This window comes from Nomascus leucogenys, chromosome 14 (assembly GCF_006542625.1).
Source record: "Nomascus leucogenys isolate Asia chromosome 14, Asia_NLE_v1, whole genome shotgun sequence".
Lineage (NCBI taxonomy): Eukaryota > Metazoa > Chordata > Mammalia > Primates > Hylobatidae > Nomascus > Nomascus leucogenys.
In genome coordinates, this window is record NC_044394.1 from 84,803,112 (window position 1) to 84,821,941 (window position 18,830).

At 60.4% G+C, this 18,830-nt stretch overlaps 1 protein-coding gene and 1 long non-coding RNA gene across 2 annotated transcripts; both read left to right on the forward strand.

Annotated features, from left to right (window-relative positions):
- The first annotated feature begins 4,635 nt into the window (after positions 1-4,635).
- On the forward strand, positions 4,636-6,125 carry LOC115838352. The gene is made up of 2 exons (XR_004033366.1): positions 4,636-4,750; positions 5,830-6,125. It is a non-coding gene; the product is annotated as an uncharacterized LOC115838352 (long non-coding RNA).
- A 3,467-nt stretch (positions 6,126-9,592) lies between these two features.
- NOTUM (notum, palmitoleoyl-protein carboxylesterase) lies at positions 9,593-17,889 on the forward strand. Its single transcript, XM_030827907.1, has 11 exons — positions 9,593-10,181; positions 11,075-11,127; positions 11,201-11,296; positions 11,773-11,833; positions 12,378-12,436; positions 12,839-12,941; positions 13,674-13,865; positions 13,998-14,098; positions 14,878-15,025; positions 16,092-16,139; positions 17,131-17,889. The coding sequence occupies exons 1-11, from the start codon at positions 9,859-9,861 to the stop codon at positions 17,435-17,437; spliced, it is 1,491 nt and encodes a 496-aa protein (XP_030683767.1). The 5' UTR covers positions 9,593-9,858; the 3' UTR covers positions 17,438-17,889.
- The last annotated feature ends 941 nt before the right edge of the window (positions 17,890-18,830 follow it).

An 18,830-nucleotide genomic window follows, 5' to 3' on the forward strand; every position in this document is an offset into this window, starting at 1 on the left:
GGTTGCAGTGAGCCGAGATAGCACCACTGCACTCCAGCCTGGGCAACAGAGCGAGACTCCGTCTCAAAAAAAAAAAAAAAAAAATTAGCCGGGCGCGGTGGCTCAGGCCTGTAATCCCAGCACTTTGGCAGGCTGAGGCGGGCGGATCACGAGGTCAGGAGATTGCGACCATCCTGGCTAACACGGTGAAACCCCGTCTCTACTAAAAAAAATACAAAAAAATTAGCTGGGTGTGGGGGCGGGCGCCTGTAGTCCCAGCTACTCAGGAGGCTGAGGCAGGAGAATGGTGTGAACCCAGGAGGCGGAGCCTGCAGTGAGCGGAGATCGAGCCACTGCACACCAGCCTGGGCAACTGAGCGAGACTCCGTCTCAAAAAAAAAAAAAAATTTAGCCAGGCGTGCTGGCGTGTGCCTGTAGTCCAAGCTACTCAGGAGGCTGAGGCCGGAGTTCGAGGCTGCAGTGAGCTATGGTCACAACACTGCACTCCAGGCTGGGCAACAGAGCGAGACTCCATCTCTAAAAAGAGAAAAAAAAAAAGAAAATGGTTGTCTATGGGGATGAGTGGGAGAAGAAACAGGTCAGGCCATATCTTTATACTTTGGAATCAAATATATATATATATGTGTGTGTATATATATTTTGACTGAGTCTCACTCTGTTGCCCAGGCTGGAGTGCAGTGGCGTGATCGTGGCTCACCACAACCTCCACCTCCCGGGTTCAGGTGATCCACCGACCTCAGCCTCCCCAAGTGCTGGAATTACAGGCGTGAGCCACCGCGCCCAGCCAGATGTAGATTCTTAACCTGCCTTCCTCCTTATACAACAGGTGACCACAGGATGTCACAGTCTCTTTTGCTGTTATCACTGCAGCCCACCCACGTTTTCAAAGATTTATGCATGACCCCACTCTGCGGCCACCTGTGACTCCACTCTTCTCCACCATGCACTAAGTCAAAAGCACAGAGTGCTCACTGCTGGACGTTGCATGGGAGGTCACAGTGTCCAGGCGTGGAATGGTCCAGGCACGAGGTCCAGCCCCCTACCTGCACTGAACTGAACTTTGACCTGGTCTGTGCTGGCCTCCAACATACAGCCTCGCCTGCCCAGGCCTCGGATCCTCACCTGTAGCACCCGCCAAACAGGTGAGTGGATCCTGACTTGGCACAGGAAGGCCAAGAGGTCATTGCAGGCAGGGAGTCCCCGCTGGGCTGCAGGAAGCCTGAGCCAGGCCAGAAGATGAGTTCGGGTTCCTCCCTGCAGGCTGCACAAAGTCAATCCCAGGGCTGCCCGGGGCCCCTGCCAGGCCCACTGAACGCCCAGCACAGGGGCTGTCTTCTGCCTGGCTTTCCCGTCTTCCCTTCCCCTGTCACCCTGTCAACCTGTCAACCTGTCAGGGAGCCCCTTGAACAGCTACTTTTCATCATCTGCCTCCTCCAGAAGACAAGCCCTGCAAAGGCACGCCTACCATCCCAGCCCCATGTCCCCGTGCCTGGGACAGGGCTCAGGCAAATGAATGGGAGGTGGTCAGGGAAGCTTCCTGTGGCTCACGGAGCTGCCTCCCTTCTGGCCTCAGTCAGTGGCCTCCAGGCAGGATAGACACCTGGGCAGGTTCACAATCCCACCTCAGGGCCAGGCAGGGTGGCACGCGGCTGTAATCCCAGCATCTGGGGTGGCTAAGGGGGAGGATCACATGAGCCCAAGAGTTCAAGACCAGCCTGGGCAACAGAGTGAGACCCCATCTCTACAAAAAAATTAAAAAGTAACCGAGTGTGGTGGTGCAGGCCTGAGTCCAAGGTACTCAGGAGGCTGAGGCAGGAGGATCACTTGAGCCCGGAGTTCAGGGTTACAGTCAGCCGTGATCGCACCACTGCAGTCCAGCCTGGCAACACAGAGTGAGACCTTGTCTCTAAAAATAATAATAATAAAAGAATCGCAGCTCATACATAAATCTGTGAGAGGGCTCACACTATTTCATTAAACGAATCTGGTTTCTACATTGCTGCCGTCTGGCCACTTGGGACCTTGCTCAGCCTCTGTTCTGAGGGCGGCATAGTGCTGGTTCTTGTTCTCGGTCCCCACCCCTCTCCGGTTTAACTAGTTTTTTGTTGTTGTTGTTGTTGTTGTTGTTTTTTTGAGACAGAGTCTCACTCTGTTACCCAGGCTGGAGTGCAGTGGTGTGATCTCAGCTCACTCTAACCTCCATCTCCTGGGTTAAAGGAATTCTCGGGCCTCAGCATCCCAAGTAGCTGGGATTACAGGCACGCACCACCACCATGCCTGGCTGATTTTTTTTTTTTTCATCTCATGAGTTTTCCTTCTGTAATGATTTTTGTGTTTTTAGCAAAGACAGGATTTCACCATGTTGGCCAGGCTGGTCTCGAACTTCCGACCTCAGGTGTTCTCCCTGCCTTGGCCTCCCAAAGTGCTGGGATTACAGACATGAGCCACCGCACCCAGCCCAGTTGAACTAGTTCTAAGGAGTAACTGCAGCCGGGTCTGGAGAGGGCTTGGCTGCCACCTTCCCTCCCAGACAGCAGCTAGACAGCTGCTCCCAGGATCTGCTTTGAATTAAAAGTGGCGTGGCCCTTTAAGAGAAGCATCCGCCGGCCGCCCCCGCCGCCGCCGCCCCTCTTTGATGTCGCTGGCGCTGAAAGGTTCCCAGTGGCAAGATCTGAGGGTTTGTTTCTGCCTCCCCAGAGGCCACGTGGGGATCACAGGGAGGGAGGGAGGGCGAGCGAAGGTCACATGGCCTCCCTGGCCTGCTGCCGCTGCTGTTGCGGCAGGAGCAGGAGCGTGGGGACCAGCGGCTGGACGGGTGGGGGCTGCGGCCTGCAGCTCGTGATGGCGGTGGAGCCTGGCAGCTGGGAGGGCAAAGGACCAGCCTCTCTGCCCCTCCCCTTGGCACCCGGGAGCCTGACCTCCAGCCTCCCTCACCTGTCCAGGAAGGAGCCACACACTCTCTGCGTGATGTCCCAAGAGGCTGCATCTCCACTGATGAGCTGGGACTCCCCCATCCCCATGCCCTTCCTCCCCCAGCTTTGGAAGGTGGCCTTTCCCTGGTGGCCCTGCCAATCCATGGTTAGCCCAGTAGGCTGCATGTTGGCACCAGCCAGGTGAAGCCATAGGGAGGAGGTGGGAAGGGGTGGAGTTCAGCTGCAGGGGTGCCAATAGGGGCAGATCCCGCCAAATACCTGGGTCCAAAAATGACAGCCTCGGCCTCCCTGCTGGGCTCTAGGAGCTCTCACCTGGGTGAAGGACGTCCTAGGGCAAGGCCGATCCTTTCCACCAGGGAACCCAGAGGCCACTCACTCCCAGGCACTGGGGCCAGGGAGAGGGCAGCGCCAACACCAAGCCCAGGAGCAGCCGCCCCGCCCAGGGGCCCCCCTCGCCCCTCCAAGGACCTGGGCGAGAGCCACAGCAGCGCCTGACAAGGGACTTGGCTCATCAAGGTCCCAGGATATGAGGCCAAGAAGGGTCCTTCTGATGGATGGGGTGACCAGAAAAGGAGGTTGGGGGAAACCAAAAGGGGGCCAAGCTCTGTGACGGCACCGCCTGGCCTCAGGGCACCTCCCCCACTCTGAGCCGGCTGGAGAGCAGGGCCTCCCCCAAGAGCCAGCCAAGGGGGAAGCGGGCGGCCTCCCCCAACAGCCAGCCACATGGGGAAGCGGGTGGCCCGCCTCACTTCCCTGCTCACTTGGGCCTCAGAGGCCAGCAGCTGGGGCGCAGGGCAGCCCAGGTGGCCAGGCGGGGCGGGGCGGCTGAGGCCAGCACACAACAGCTGGGCCCCAGACGGCCGGCAGCAGCTGGAGCCCAGAGCGGCCCTGGCGCTCAAGGCCCTGGGGGGAGGGGCCCGGGATGTGCGGCAGGGAGCCGCCTCCAGTCTGGACAAGGAAGCCGGGTCCCGGGCTGTCTGACATGCTATGTGCTGGAGGCTCCTATCACCAAGCTCCAGGGCCCCACGCGGGGTCTCGAGGAGACCCCTGTACCGCCAACTGCCCTCCATCACACCCTCCTCCCTCTCCGTCTGCGCCTGCCCGCCAGCCTGGGCCCTTGCTTCCTGAAATGTTCTGTCTTGACCCCTTTTTCCCAGGGCGTGGGCTCCGGCCCCCCAGCACGGCCGTGACCCTGGTGAGTTGACTCAGAACCACCTGTGCATCCCCAGCTCCCTCCCCAGGGGGAGGCAGTGAACGGAACCCTCACCCCATCCTGTCTCGGGGTGCCTCTCCTAAAGCACAGAGCCCCCTCTGGGCCTTCATTTCCCCAGCTTTCCTGCCGCGGGGCACACAGAGTCTAGGCTCAGTCAGAAGCCCTGGTGCCACCTGAATGGGAGCCTGGGGAACCCTGTGTGGTCCTCTCTGAACAGGACAGTGGGGATGGGGCAGGGCTAGGGAAGCAGAGAAGGGCACACCCTGTGAGGGACACCACACACAACCATGCAGCCTGGCATAGGCACTGTGGTGCTCTTGTTGCCAGGCCCCCATGTCTGCCCTCGCAGTCAGCCTTGGTCCCTGGGGGATCGCCTGCACCCCCACGGTGCCTGGGCAGCATAACTGTCATTTATCCCATGGTCATCGCCGGAGACACCGAGCGGAGCCCCCAAACATCCTGCACCTTTGATGCTCACGAGGACCCTGTGAGGCAAGTGCTGTTCTCATCCCTGTTTTACAGACGAGGAACCCGAGACACAACTGCAGGCCACGCAGCGGCTGGTACTTGGCTGTCCTACCCCATCCGCTCTGGTGCAGACAAAGTGAGTATCTGTCTAATATGCAAAAGGAGGGTTCTAAAACACCCTACCTGCCAGGAAGGTTTCTAGAGTGGAGCCAGCCCACTCCACCCCAAGCTGGCCACTCCACTCACCAGGCCTCAGGCCTCACCCCCGCCGCCTGGTGCCCTGTGCCCTGTGCCCAGCCTGATCGTCGTTGGTCTTACCCGCTGATTCTTTTAGATAGAAGCAGGATCTTGCTATGCTGCCCAGGCTGGTCTCGGACCCCTGGGCTCAAGCAATCCTTTTGCCAGGACCTCCCAAAGTGCTGGGATTACAGGCGTGAGCCACCGTGCTCAGTCAAAACTAACTACTTCAAAATATCGGGGCGGGTGCCGTGGCTCATGCCTGTAATCCCAGCACTTTGAGAGGCCGAGGCAGGTGGATCACCTGAGGTCAGGAGTTCAAGATCAGCCTAACATGGTGAAACCCTGTCTCTACTAAATTAAAAAAAAAAAAAATTAGCTGAGTGTGGTGGCGCTTGTCTGTAATCCCAGTTACTCAGGAGTCTGAGGCAGGAGAATCACTTGAACCCGGGAGGGGGAGGTTGCAGTGAGCCGAGATCGAGCCATTGCACTCCAGTCTGGGCAACAAGAGTAAAACTCCATCTCAAAAAAAAAAAAAATCTAATCACATGACAGAGTACATTCAGAAAATTGTGCAACCATTACCACAATCCATTTTAGAACATTTTAATCACCCCAAAAAGAAACCCCGTACCGGCTGGGCACAGTGGCTCATGCCTGTAATCCCAGCACTTTGGGAGGCCGAGGTGGGTGGATCACCTGAGGTCAGAGACCAGCTGACCAACATGGTGAAACCCCATCTCTACTAAAAATACAAAAATTAGCTGGGCGTGGTGGTGCACGCCTGTAATCCCAGCTATGTAGGAGAATTGTTGGAGCCTCGGAGTCGGAAGTTGCAGTGAGCCGAGATCACATCACTGCACTCCAGCCTGGGTGACAGAGCAAGACTCTGTCTCACAAAAAAAAAAAAAAAAAAGAGAAATCCTATTCCCATTAGTAATCACTCCCTGTTTCTCCCCATCTCCTGGAAACCACCAGCGGACTTTCTGTCTCTATGAAGTTGCCTCTTCTGGACACTCGAAATGAGTGCAATCATACCGCCTGTGCCATTCAGTGTCCAGCTCATGTCACTTGGCTGATGTCCTGAAGATTTATCCACAGTGCAGCGTATGTCAGAACTTCGTTTGTTTTACGGCTAGAATATATTCCATTGTATAGCTGTGTTCCATTATGTTTACCCACTCATCTGCTGATGGACTTTGGGGCTGTTTTCCGCCTTTTGGCTATTGTGACTTGTCCTGCTGTGAACATTCATGAGCCAGTTTTTGTTTGAACACTTGTCTTCAATTCTCTGGGTGTATCCCTGGGAGTGGGACTGCTGGGTCACGTGTTCTGTGTAACATAGTGAGGAGCCACCAAACTGTTTTCCACGGTTAGGGACGTGGCCACCGCACTGTCCATCCCCACAGTGATGCTCTAGGGCTCCTGTGTCGCCGCAGCTGCACCCACACTTGGTAGTTTCTGTGTTTTTGATCGTGGTCATCTTAGTGGGCATGAGGTAGCATCTGACCCATTACTGGTGGACCTGGGTCCCCCTTCCTTATACCTATCATCCTTATACCTGTCAGGGCCAGGTTAGTCCCGTCTTGATGCAGGTGGCCTGGAAGCAAAGGCCCAGCACCTGCTGGCCCATAGGACCCGCCACGGGAGCTGCTGCCAGGCTCTGGGTGCTCAAAACTCTGGGTGGGGAGTCCCGGGTGCAGAGGATAAAGCTGCCCCAGGGGCTGGGGAAGTGTGAGGACAGAGCCAGTAGGTGTGAGTTAAGAGGAGGACATGGGTATGAGCAGCTGCTGAGCCTCAGGAGCCCTGTCCCCGGCCATAGGGTTGCAGCCTTGTCAGTCATCCAGTCATGGCAAGGGGCTTCAGAAGAGAGGGGGATGGGGGAGGTGGACAGAAGGGCAGAGAGTTTCTGGGGAAGTCTTGGGTTTCAGCCCCTTCTTGTGTCTGCTACCAGTGTTGAATAAGCCAAAATGTGAACTCATTTTGGTTCAACATGCAGGCTCAATTGCATTATAGGAGACGTCAGAAACTGTAACACGCATGTTCTTCTCCCGTCCTGGAATTTTCATCGGTGATCATAACTGCCACCCCCGCCATGCACTTTCACAAATGGGCTCTTATAATCCCACAACAGCCCTCTAACGGAGGCACAGTCATCACCCCACTTTAAAGGAGAGGAAGCGGCCAGGCACGGTGGCTCACACCTGTAATCGCAGCACTTCCAGGAGGCCAAGGTGGGCGGATCACGAGGTCAGGAGATCGAGACCATCCTGGCTAACACAGTGAAACCCCGTCTCTACTAAAAATACAAAAAAGTTAGCCAGGCGTGATGGGACACGCCTGTAGTCCCAGCTACTCAGGAAACTGAGGCAAGAGAATTGCTGGAACCCGAAAGGCAGAAGTTGCAGTGAGCTGAGATCGTGTCACTGCTCTCCAGTCTGGGTGACAGAGCAAGACTCTGGCTCAAAAAAGATAGATAAATAAATAAGAGGAAGCAGAAGCATAAGGAAAGGTCACAGGCCTTCCCTGGGATCTCCACACTGCACCAAGAGATGGCTCAGAGCCAGGGCGGTGTGAAGATCAACCCTGTGCAGCCAGCTGGAAGATGCCATCATGCTCCGGACTTGGAATAACAGGTACCCAGCGGGAGAGGCCTCTTCTGGACAGGTTCCTGCTGGACGCTGAAATCTGCCCTGGGTCAGCCTTCCCTGCCAGGGTGTGGGTGGGAGAACACCCCACCTCAGGATGGGACCTGTGTCTGAAGCTACTGCCCCTGGCCAGCCCCACACGTGGCCTTTAAACTGACCCGATGGCGGAGGGACAGCAGGGGGGGTTTCTGAGTCAGCAGAGAGCTAAGGGCGAACCTCAGCTCTTCTGTTAGTGTCCCTGAACCTCAGTTCCCCTCGTCAGGGAAATGCTGCAACCTGTCCTGTGAGGAGGGGGGAGGATGTGGAATGGACCTGAGTTTGTAACAGCCTGCCTCCCTCTGAGAATGTCCCCAGGTTAGGCTGACCTCCGGGGCACCCCAGCCTGGTCTTAGGCCTTGTGGTTTACGCTGGGGTGCCTTACACCCATCCAATGCGCGGGGCAACAGCTCTCAGCGTTTGGTCTCTCTGTTTCACAAGAGCCCAGGCAACGCGGCTGTCTGCAGGTGCAGGTGGCGCTGGGACTTTCTCCCTAAGCTCCTCACTCAGCCCGGGGCTGGCAAGGAGGACGTCCACAGGGCCCCAGCCGGCGGCTCACGGGGCATCCTAGCTGCAGGCACGGCCCTGCGCCTCTGCTCTCCTGCCCCACGTGGTGCCGTAGGCTCTCCACTGTCCTGAATTAGGAGGGGCTCTGGAAGCTCTGCTTGCGTCTAGATCCTTGTCCTGAAACGTAAGACCTGTTTCCTGTCTTTAAAATGGGTGTCATGGCGCCCAACAGGCTGCAGACCGGAGGGTGAAGGAGAAAGTCTGCCCGGCCCCGCTGGCCCTGCGTATGTCCTTTCCTTTCCTTTGTCCATCCCACCCCCACCCACCCCAGCAGGAAGACTCCTGAACCCCTCCTGTTCACCCTGCTCCAGTACTGATTTCCCACAGGAGCCTTGTTCTAACCCCACTGCCCGGAGCCTCGGGAGGGGACAGGGGTGCTCTCCAAGGTGAAGCATGGAGCAGGTGCTCTTCGTGGCATGAAGGGCCCCAAGCAGAGGCCTAGAGGGCAGCCACTGGACCCTTGGCTTCCTCCCCCAGTGGCGGCTGGGGCAGGTTCTTGGGGGTCCTCGACAAGGGGCCAGCAGCCAGGCTGGGGCGGGCGGAGATCCAGGACCTCACCTCTGGCCCCGTGATCTCCTTAAGTCGTAGCTGCTTCTCTGACCCCAGCGCCAGCAGGAGCGCCCCGGAACCGGGCGACTCCCCTGCGGTGCCTTGCTGGGGCTCGCGGTCCCTCCCGCAGGTCTCCGAGGGAGCCAGGACCTCGCGCCCCACCTGTCCGCTTCTCCAGGAGGCCCCGGCGCCGCTGCTGCCGGGCCCTCGGCTCGAAGCCCTGTGTCCGCCGCCGCTTTGATCCCGGGGGGCCCTGCTGGATAAAAGTCCCTGGCGGCTCCGCGCCAGCGCCAGAGGGGGAGCGCAGCCGAGCAGGGCGCACCAGCGGGACGGCGCAGGGCCAGGGGCGCTGAGAGGACGGGGCCACTGGGCCGCCCGCGGTGAGAGCGGGGCCCCAGGGCTGCGCGAGGTGGGGAGATGCGGGCCGGGGTCCGAGTCCTCCACGGCCTGCTCTGGGCCTGGGCACTGGGGGATGGGAGGGACACTGGCGGCTCCAGGTGAGCGCGCCCGCTACGCGCCCCCAGCCCGTCGGGTGCGGCCAGCTGCGCCGCGGGCGGAGTTCCCCGCCCCCCCCACCCGCCGGCGCGGAAAAGCCTCGCCCCTCCCCGTCGCCGCCGCCCCTCCAGCTGCCCCGGGGGCGGGGGCGGCGGCGCCGGGCTGGCCGCGGTGAATGGAGCCGCCGGGGCCGCCCGGCCGCGCTGCCCCCCCACGGAGCCGGGCCGGGAGCGCCTCCGGCGGCCGCGGCGGGGTAGTCCAGGCCCCTCCGTCAGGCTTGCGGTTTGGGAAGAAAAGGCGATGCCTCCGCCAAGAAAAGAGCGAGCGCGGCCCCCTCCCCCCTCCGCCGAGCCCAGGCGGCGGCGGCGGCACATCTAACGCGCGGGCACCCGGGCCGCCGCGGCCCCCGCAAATAAGCCCAGCCTCGGCCCCCGCCGCTCATTGGCGCGGGCCGCAGCCAGCGCACCCAGACTCTGCGCTGCCCTCGGACGGCCGGGCACGGAGCCCCAGCTGCGGAGGCCGACGGCACCCGGCCCCGAGCGCCTCGACGCCCAGCCGCGCGCGCCTTCTCCGCCAGGCCCGGCGGGCGGGAGCGGGGGCGAGGGAGCAGGAGCGGCCAGTGCTCCTGGCACCCCCGGCCCGGCACCCCCGGCCGGGCATCCCCCGCCGCCGCCACCTCAAGGCCGCCCGCTCCCCGCAGGTGGACGCGGCCATGGGCCGAGGGGTGCGCGTGCTGCTGCTGCTGGGCCTGCTGCACTGCGCTGGGGGCAGCGAGGGCAAGAAGACCTGGCGGCGCCGGGGTCAGCAGCCGCCTCCTCCCCCGCGGACCGAGGCGGCGCCGGCGGCCGGACAGCCCGTGGAGAGCTTCCCGCTGGACTTCACGGCCGTGGAGGGCAACATGGACAGCTTCATGGCGCAGGTCAAGAGCCTGGCGCAGTCCCTGTACCCCTGCTCCGCGCAGCAGCTCAACGAGGACCTGCGCCTGCACCTCCTGCTCAACACCTCGGTGACCTGCAACGACGGCAGCCCCGCCGGGTAAGGCCCGCGCCCCGCGCCTCCCCGCCCCGCCCGACGCGCCCGGTCTCCGGCTGGACCTTCCCTGCGGGCCGCGGCTGTTCTCTCCCCAGGGAGAAAGGGCTTCCGTCGGGCGCCCCGCGATCCTGGCCCCGAGGAGGGCCCGGCTCGGTGACTCTCTGCGTGGGGAGCGGAGCGGCGCTGGAAGGGCTGGTCCCGGGCCAGCTCGGGCACTGACCCCTCGGCCTCTGGGCCCAGCCGCTCTGCTGGCGTCCTTCGGTCCCGGGGCGGGGAGATGGCAGCCCGAGAGCGCGCCTGGCTCCAGCGGGAACCGGCGACACCGGAGGGCGGGGATAGGCCTGCTGCCCACCTCCCCGCAGCCCCGAAGTAGATAAAAGACGTGAGGCCGGGGTTCGGGGAGCGGCGGGGGCGCCCACGCGCTCAACAGGCCGAGGACAGCCGGGGACAGCGGGAGACCTGGGCGTGGGGTCGGGGCTCGGCAGGAAGGCTCCCCGGCCGGGTCGGTGCGGTCCGCGCCTCCCGCGCTCCCCGCAGCGTCCCGTTCCCCCGCCAAGCGCGCTCCTTCAGTGCGGACGCGTTTCACGCTTCAAGCGCCGCCGCGCGCCCCAGGAGGACCGCCGCCCGTGCCGAGGTGATAGCGGGACCCGCGCCGGGCGGAACGTGGGGATTTTCCACGGACCACAGCCCCGCGCGGCCCGTTCCCCGCCCCGCGAGCGCCACCTCTCGGGACGGCCGCCGTCCCTGAGCTCCGCGTGGGCCTGGCCGAGGGCGCCCCCGTGCGACCGTCGCGCGCGGCCGGAACAGGTGGCGCGTTCCCTCCGCCAGAGTCGGGCGCGCAGGGCGCGGCGGGTCTGTAGCCCTGGCCGACCCCCCGCGGTGCGTTCTCCCCGCAGCTACTACCTGAAGGAGTCCAGGGGCAGTCGACGGTGGCTCCTCTTCCTGGAAGGTGCGTCGGGGGCCGAGGCGGGGGGAGGCTGGGGGTCTCTCCGCGCGGGCCTGAGCGGTAGTGGTGTCCGCAGGCGGCTGGTACTGCTTCAACCGCGAGAACTGCGACTCCAGATACGACACCATGCGGCGCCTCATGAGCTCCCGGGACTGGCCGCGCACTCGCACAGGTCAGCGGCGAGCCCTGGGGAAGGCGGTCTCGACGTGAGGCCCGGGAGGAAGCCGCGCCCGCGTCCTGGAGCCCCAGCGAGGCCCCCACCCCGCACATCATGCCCAGCCCGGCGCCCGGGTTTCCTAAGAGGAAGGGGCGCCTTTCACTCTCGCTTTTTGGGGCCCATTCCACATTAGCATTCAGGCGCTTAGCCAGCGGCTCTGGCCCTCCCCGGGGTCAAAGCAGGGCAAGGGGTTGAAGTCAAGGTCAGACCTGGTGTCCAGGCTAGCGGGGCACCGTGGCCATGGTGGCTTCCCGGGGGTAACTAAACCCAACTGTCCTCCACTTTCCCGGCAACCTTGGTTCGGGCCAGCAACACCAGCACACCTCCCTTGCTGGGGCCAAGTAGGAGCCCCAACTCCTCACCAGGGTTCCCAGACCCGTCCCTACACAGCCTCCTCCCACTAGAAAGACCCACCACCTCTGTGTCCCCAGGCACAGGGATCCTGTCCTCACAGCCGGAGGAGAACCCCTACTGGTGGAACGCAAACATGGTGTAAGGGGGTGCAGGGTCTTGCCTGGGAGTCCTGCCTGGAGGGTGGTTCTTCCTGGGGGTCTTTCCTTGGGGGGTCATATTCTGAAATGGTCTTTCCTGGGGGTCCTGCTGTGGACGGTTCTTCTGGGGAGGTTCTGTCCTAGAGGGGTTCTGGAGGTGTTTCTTCCGTGGTGGGGAGGGGGCCCTGTCCTGGGATGGTCCTTCCTGGCGGGGAGGGGTCTATCCTGAGATGGTCCTTCCTGGCAGGGTCCTCTCCTGGGATGGTCCTTCCCGGGGGGATCCTGTCCTAGGTTGGTCCTTCCTTGTGGGGGGGTCTATCCTGGGATGGTCCTTCTTTCCTGGGGGGGTTCCTGTCCTGGGTTGGTCTTTCCTGGGGGGTCTTATCCTGGAGGTCTTTCTTGAGGGGAAGTTCTATTCTGGGATGGTCCTTCCAGGGGAATCCTGTCCTGGGATGATCTTTTCTGGGGGTCCTGTCCTGGGGGTCCTTTCTGGAGGCTGCCGGGCAGCAGGCGCTGTGACAGGCTCACTCTGTTCTGCGTTGCAGCTTCATCCCCTACTGCTCCAGTGATGTTTGGAGCGGGGCTTCATCCAAGTCTGAGAAGAGTGAGTCTCGGCCTTCCCAGGGCCCGGCAGGGCAGGGACGAGGCGGGACGGCAGGACAGGGATGAGGCAGGACGGGGGGGTTTCTGGGGAAAAGCTGACTCTCAGCCTTGTCGTGCTTTCAAAGCCCTTGACAGTATGTCCCAGGGTGCCTGCCCCATGCACCCACTGCCCGCTTGTCCACGACTGTAGGGGATCCTTATTTCTGAATATTCCCTGGGGAGGAGGCCCCAGCATGGCCTGGTGCACCCACCTTCCTCCAGTCCACCCCAGCCCCTGACCCCTTCTCAGAAGATTCCTCCCAGTCCCCTAGCGGGGCAAGAACTCCACTGCCAGCCATTCTGGGGTAGGAGGTGGTTCTCTCTGCCCAGGTCCCTACCTGAGGCCACTCCCTCCCTCTTGCAGACGAGTACGCCTTCATGGGTGCCCTCATCATCCAGGAGGTGGTGCGGGAGCTTCTGGGCAGAGGGCTGAGCGGGGCCAAGGTGCTGCTGCTGGCCGGGAGCAGGTGGGCAGGGCATGGCAGGGCTGGAGGTGAGGGGCGAGGACGGTGTGCAGGGCGAATGGAAGGGGTGTGGGGTGGGGGTGTATGGGAGGCGAGGATGGAGTGGAGCCTGTGCAGATCTTGGCAGGTGGCTAGGAGGGTGAGAGGCTGGAGCTGGGAGAACCCGCATCATTGGGGATGTCTCTGAGGCCTGGCTTCAGAGTGCTGGGTAACCGGATGCTGTCCAGAGGATGCTTCTGGACGCCATGGTTGTTGGATATAGGGGAAGGTTTGGGCTGCAGGGACCTTAGTCGTTGCTTAGGGGTTGGCCATGGACTAATGCCCCTTCTCCAGGGCCTAGTAGGTGAGGATCACCCCTGTGGGTCCTTGTATCCCAGCAGGCATACAGGAGACCCAGGGGACATATGGGGAACAGGTGAAGGGGCCTGAGGCCACATAGTTTATCTTCATTTTCAGATAAGGAAACCGAGGTAAAGAGACAGACAGAGGAAGGGGAGGAGGAAGGGGAGAGCCTGGCTGTGTCAGGGAAATGTGGCCTGCCAACCTGAACCCTGGCCTGCTCTGGAGGGGGCGGCCATGGGTCTTGCACCTGAAAAGAGAATGCAGAATGCATCCGCAGTTCAGAATGCATCAGGACTCCTGCCCCCCTCGGGGCACGGGCTGACGCTGAGCAAACTCGGGGGAGGTGAGTGCCTCTCCCCAGCCACCTGGCCTCACGTTTGGCCCTCCTTGCAGCGCGGGGGGAACCGGGGTGCTGCTGAATGTGGACCGTGTGGCTGAGCAGCTGGAGGAGCTGGGCTACCCGGCCATCCAGGTGCGAGGCCTGGCTGACTCCGGCTGGTTCCTGGACAACAAGCAGTATCGCCACACAGACTGCGTCGACACCATCACGTGTGCGCCCACGGAGGCCATCCGCCGTGGCATCAGGTGCCCCAGCGGAGAGGGCCCGTCCTCTTGATGCAGCTCTGCCCCAAAAGGGCCTGGGTGGAGTGGCATCTGTGGGTGGGGGGCTCTGGGGCACGAGGCCCACGGCAGCCTAACCTGTGGCTGTGGCTCCAGGTACTGGAACGGGGTGGTCCCAGAGCGCTGCCGACGCCAGTTCCAGGAGGGCGAGGAGTGGAACTGCTTCTTTGGCTACAAGGTCTACCCGACTCTGCGCTGTGAGTGGGCGGCAGTGCAGAGCACACAGGGCAGCAGGGGCGGCCACGCTTCCTTGCTTCTGAAAATCCAGCATGGACTCCAGTCTCCTGGGCTGGGCTTGGAGACCACTGCCCTGGACCAGGGAGGAAGCCGGCTGTGTGCCAGGGGGCCTAGTCGCTGCGGCATGCCTGGGACTTGCCTGCCCTCAGCACTGACACCCCCCAGTCCCAGGCAAAGTGGGACAGGTGGTCACCCTGTCTATACCGGTGGCTAGTGTGCTTTGGAGCTCATCCCGGTGCTGCCCCTCCCTGCTGCGGGGCCCCGGGCTAGTTCCTCCCCAGCCCCACGCTCTGAGGAATGGTGAGGTTATATGCAAGGGCATCATCACCATATTTCGGTGAAAGTGGAGTCGCTGAGAACCAGGCCAAGGTCATGGAAGGATTAACAAGAGCCTTTCTTCAAGGAAAGGCAGTTTATTTATTTAGTTATGAACCTATGGATTATAAAAAGGCTGGTTTGAAAGAAGGAAGCCACATTCTGTGGGGGCTTATGACTGACACCCCTGGGGAGAGTTGGGCCAAGGCTAGCTGGCCTGTGAGCCTCAGCAGCACTGCAGGGGGCCTGGGAGGGTGCTGAGCTCTGCCTGGGGTCGGGGGCAGCAGCGGGGACCTGGGGGTGCTGAGCTCTGAGCCTGGGGTGGGGGGCACTGCAGGGGTCTGGGGGTACTGAGCTCTGAGCCTAGGGTGGGGGGCAGCAGCGGGAGTCATGGGGAGGCCGAACTGAGCCCCACCGCCCGCAGGCCCCGTGTTCGTGGTACAGTGGCTGTTTGACGAGGCACAGCTGACGGTGGACAACGTGCACCTGACGGGGCAGCCGGTGCAGGAGGGCCTGCGGTTGTATATCCAGAACCTCGGCCGCGAGCTGCGCCACACGCTCAAGGACGTGCCGTGAGTGTGTGGGCCCCGGGAGCCCCACGCCGGGTAGCTCCCTCTTTATTTAAAAATAGAGGTCCTAAAAAAACAAAAGAAGAAAAAAAACAAAACAAAAAAAATAGTGGTCTTGTAGGCTGGGCGCGGTGACTCACATCTATAATCCCAGCACTTTGGGAGGCCCATGCAGGTGGATCACCTGAGGTCAGGAGTGCGAGACCAGCCTGGCCAACATGGCAAAACCCCATCTCCACAAAATATACAAAAATTAGTCCGGTGTAGTGGCGGGCGCCTGTAATCCCAGCTAATTAAGAGGCTGAGGCGAGAGAATCACTTGAACCGGGAGGTGGAGGTTGCAGTGAGCTGAGATCGTGCCACTGCACTCCAGCCTGTGCGATGGAGTAAGACTCTTGTCTCAAAAAATACATATATATGTGTATATATCACACACACAGAGAGAGAGAGGTCTTGGGCCTGGCATACTGGCTCACGCCTATAATCCCACCCCTTTGGGAGGCCAAGGCAGCAGGATTGCTGGAGGCCAGGAGTCCAAGACCAGCCTGGGCAACATGGTGAAACCCTGTCTGTACTGCACATACAAAAATTATCCAGGCATGGTGGCATCACCTGTAATCCCAGCTACTCAGGAGGCTGAGGCAGGAGGATCCCTTGAGCCCAGGAGTTCAAGGTTACAGTGAGCTAACCCTGCCTGTGGGAGGCAAGCAAGCTTCGATTGTACCACTACACTCCAGCTGGGGCGATAGAGCCAGACCCCAACTCAAAATAAAATAAAAATAGAGTTCTGGATAGTAGCAGAATATTTGCCTGTCTAGGGCAGCCTCCTGCCGTCACCTGGGAGGGCCTGCCTGGAAGAGGTGGACTCTGAGCAGGGATTTGAGGCACAAAGGGAGAAGGGTCAGCAGGGAGCTGGCCAAATAGGGGGAGGCCCAGGCCAGAGGAGCAGCTGGCAGCCACAGCAACAGGAAGGGGCGATGGCCAGGCGGGGGACAGCTCTAGGGGAGTGGGGGTGGAAAAGGGGCTGAGGGAGTGGGGAGTTCACGAGCCACTGTCTCCTCTCCAACAGAGCCAGCTTTGCCCCCGCCTGCCTCTCCCATGAGATCATCATCCGGAGGTCAGTTTCCCTGCCCCGGGCAACTTGCGTCCATGACATCAACTTCAAAAGTCCACAGGCTCCTCAACCGCACTTGGCCTCCCACGGGCCTCTTCTTGGCGCTTCTAGGGGTGGGATTTCCTTGTAGGGGTGCCAGAGCCACTTGTACCAACAGCTGTATGGCAAGAATTAAGACTCAGCCCTGGGCTGGGTGCGGTGGCTGACGCCTGTAATCCCAGCACTTTGGGAGGTTGAGGCGGGTGGATCACCTGAGGTCAGGAGTTCGAGACCAGCCTGGCCAATATAGTGAAACCCTGTCTCTACTAAAAATACAATTAGCTGGGTGTGGTGGCGGGTGCCTGTAATCCAGCTACTCGGGAGGCTGAGGCAGAAGAATCGCTTGAACCCAGGAGACGGAGGTTATAGTGAGCTGAGATTGCAACATTGCACTCCATCCTGGGGGCAACAAGAGTGAAACTCCATCTCGGAAAAAAAAAAAAAGACTCAGGCTGAGCAGTGGCTCACACCGGTAATCCTGGCTACTCAGGAGGCTGAGGTGGGAGGATCACTTGAACTCAGGAGGTTGAGGCTGCAGTGAGCAGTGATCACACCATTGCATTCTAGCCTGAGAGGCAGAGGGAGGCCTTGTCTCAAAAAAAAAAAAAAAAAAAAACCAGGCTAGATATGGTGGCTCACGCCTGTTATCTCAACACTTTGGGAGGCCAATGGGGGCAGATCACCTGAGGTCAGTTCGAGACCAGCTTGGCCAACATAGTGAAACCCCATCTCTACTAAAAATACAAAAATTAGCCAGTCTTGGTGGCACACGCCTGTAATCCCAGCTACTTGGGAGGCTGAGGCAGGAGAATTGCTTGAACCTGGGAGGCGGAGGTTGCAGTGAGCCGAGATCGTGCCATGGCTGGTCTCAAAAAAAAACAACAACAGCTGCCTCAGTGTTGATGCCACTCCCCACATGACCCGCCCCCCCCCCCCCCCCGGTTTTCCTCTGCAGCCACTGGACGGATGTCCAGGTGAAGGGGACGTCACTGCCCCGAGCACTGCACTGCTGGGACAGGAGCCTCCATGACAGCCACAAGGCCAGCAAGACCCCCCTCAAGGGCTGCCCCGTCCACCTGGTGGACAGCTGCCCCTGGCCCCACTGCAACCCCTCATGCCCCACCGTCCGAGACCAGTTCACGGGGCAAGAGATGAACGTGGCCCAGTTCCTCATGCACATGGGCTTTGACATGCAGACGGTGGCCCAGCCGCAGGGACTGGAGCCCAGTGAGCTGCTGGGGATGCTGAGCAACGGAAGCTAGGCGGACTGTCCGGAGGAGGAGCCAGCACTGAGGGGCCCAGACACCCGCTGCCCCAGTGCCACCTCACCCCCCACCAGCAGGCCCTCCCATCTCTTCAGGACAGGGCCCCAGCCGTCCCCCTGTCTGGGTCTGCCCACTGCCCTCCTGCCCCGGCTTTCCCTGCCCCTCTCCCACAGCCCAGCCAGAGACAAGGGACCTGCTGTCATCCCCAGCTGTGGCCTGGGGGTCCTTCCCAACGAAGAGGGGTAGCCAGAAGAGAAGCACTGGATTCCTCAGTCCACCAGCTCAGCCCCCACCTGGCCCCACCCATCAAGCCCTTTTATATTATTTTATAAAGTGACTTTTTTATTACTTTAATTTTTTTAAAAAAAAGGAAAATAAGAATATATGATGAATATTGTTTTGTAACTTTTTAAAACTGATTTTAAAAAAAGGACCAAAAAAGAACCTCACCCTGCCGGCGTGTTTATTTGCTTCACACCTCCCCTGCTCCTCTCCCTCCGCTCCCTCCTCTCCCTCCCTCTCCTCTCTCCTCTCCCTCCCCCGCCTCCCCTCCCTGGCCCCAGGGCAGCAGGGAGACACAGGGAGGGGCCATGGGGACTCTCCAACTCTGACCCCTTCTTGGATGCACAGACTCAGAGCAGGGTCTTCCGGAGGGGCCCTGCTTCCCTTCAACCCTTCTGCAAATACCCACTTCCCAGGGCAGATGGTGCCAGCTGCGTTTCTTTTTACTTATTCATTTATTTAGAGACAGGATCTCATCGTGTTGCCCAGGCTGGAGTGCAGTGGCACAATCACAGCTCACTGCAGCCTTGAACTCCTGGGCTCAAGCAATTTCCCCACTTTGGCCTCCTGGATAGTTGGGATTACAGGCATGTGCCACCACACCCGGCTACTGTTTTAATTTTTTGTAGAGATGGAGTCTCCCTTTGTTGCCCAGACTGGTCTTGAACTCCTGGGCTCAAGCAATCCTCCCTGCTCAGCCTCCCAATGTGTTGAGATTATAGGCGTGAGCCACTGCACTTGGTCCCTTTTTATTTTACTTTTTTATTGGGAAGAAATTTGCATAACACAGGATGAGCCATTTCCAAGTGAGCGACTCCGCATTTGTCGCACTCAGAGTGCCCTGCGATTCCCGGTTCTCTCTAGTTTCAAAACACTTGCCAGGCACGGTGGCTCACACCTGTAATCCCAGCACTTTGGGAGGCCAAGGCAGGCAGATCATGAGGTCAGGGGTTCGAGACCAGCCTGGCCAACATGACGAAACTCTGTCTCTACCAAAAATATAAAAAATTAGCTGGGTGTGGTGGCAGGCACCTGTAATCCTAGCTACTCGGGAGGCTGAGGCAGGAGAATTGCTTGAACCCGGGAGGCAGAGGTTGCAGTGAGCCGA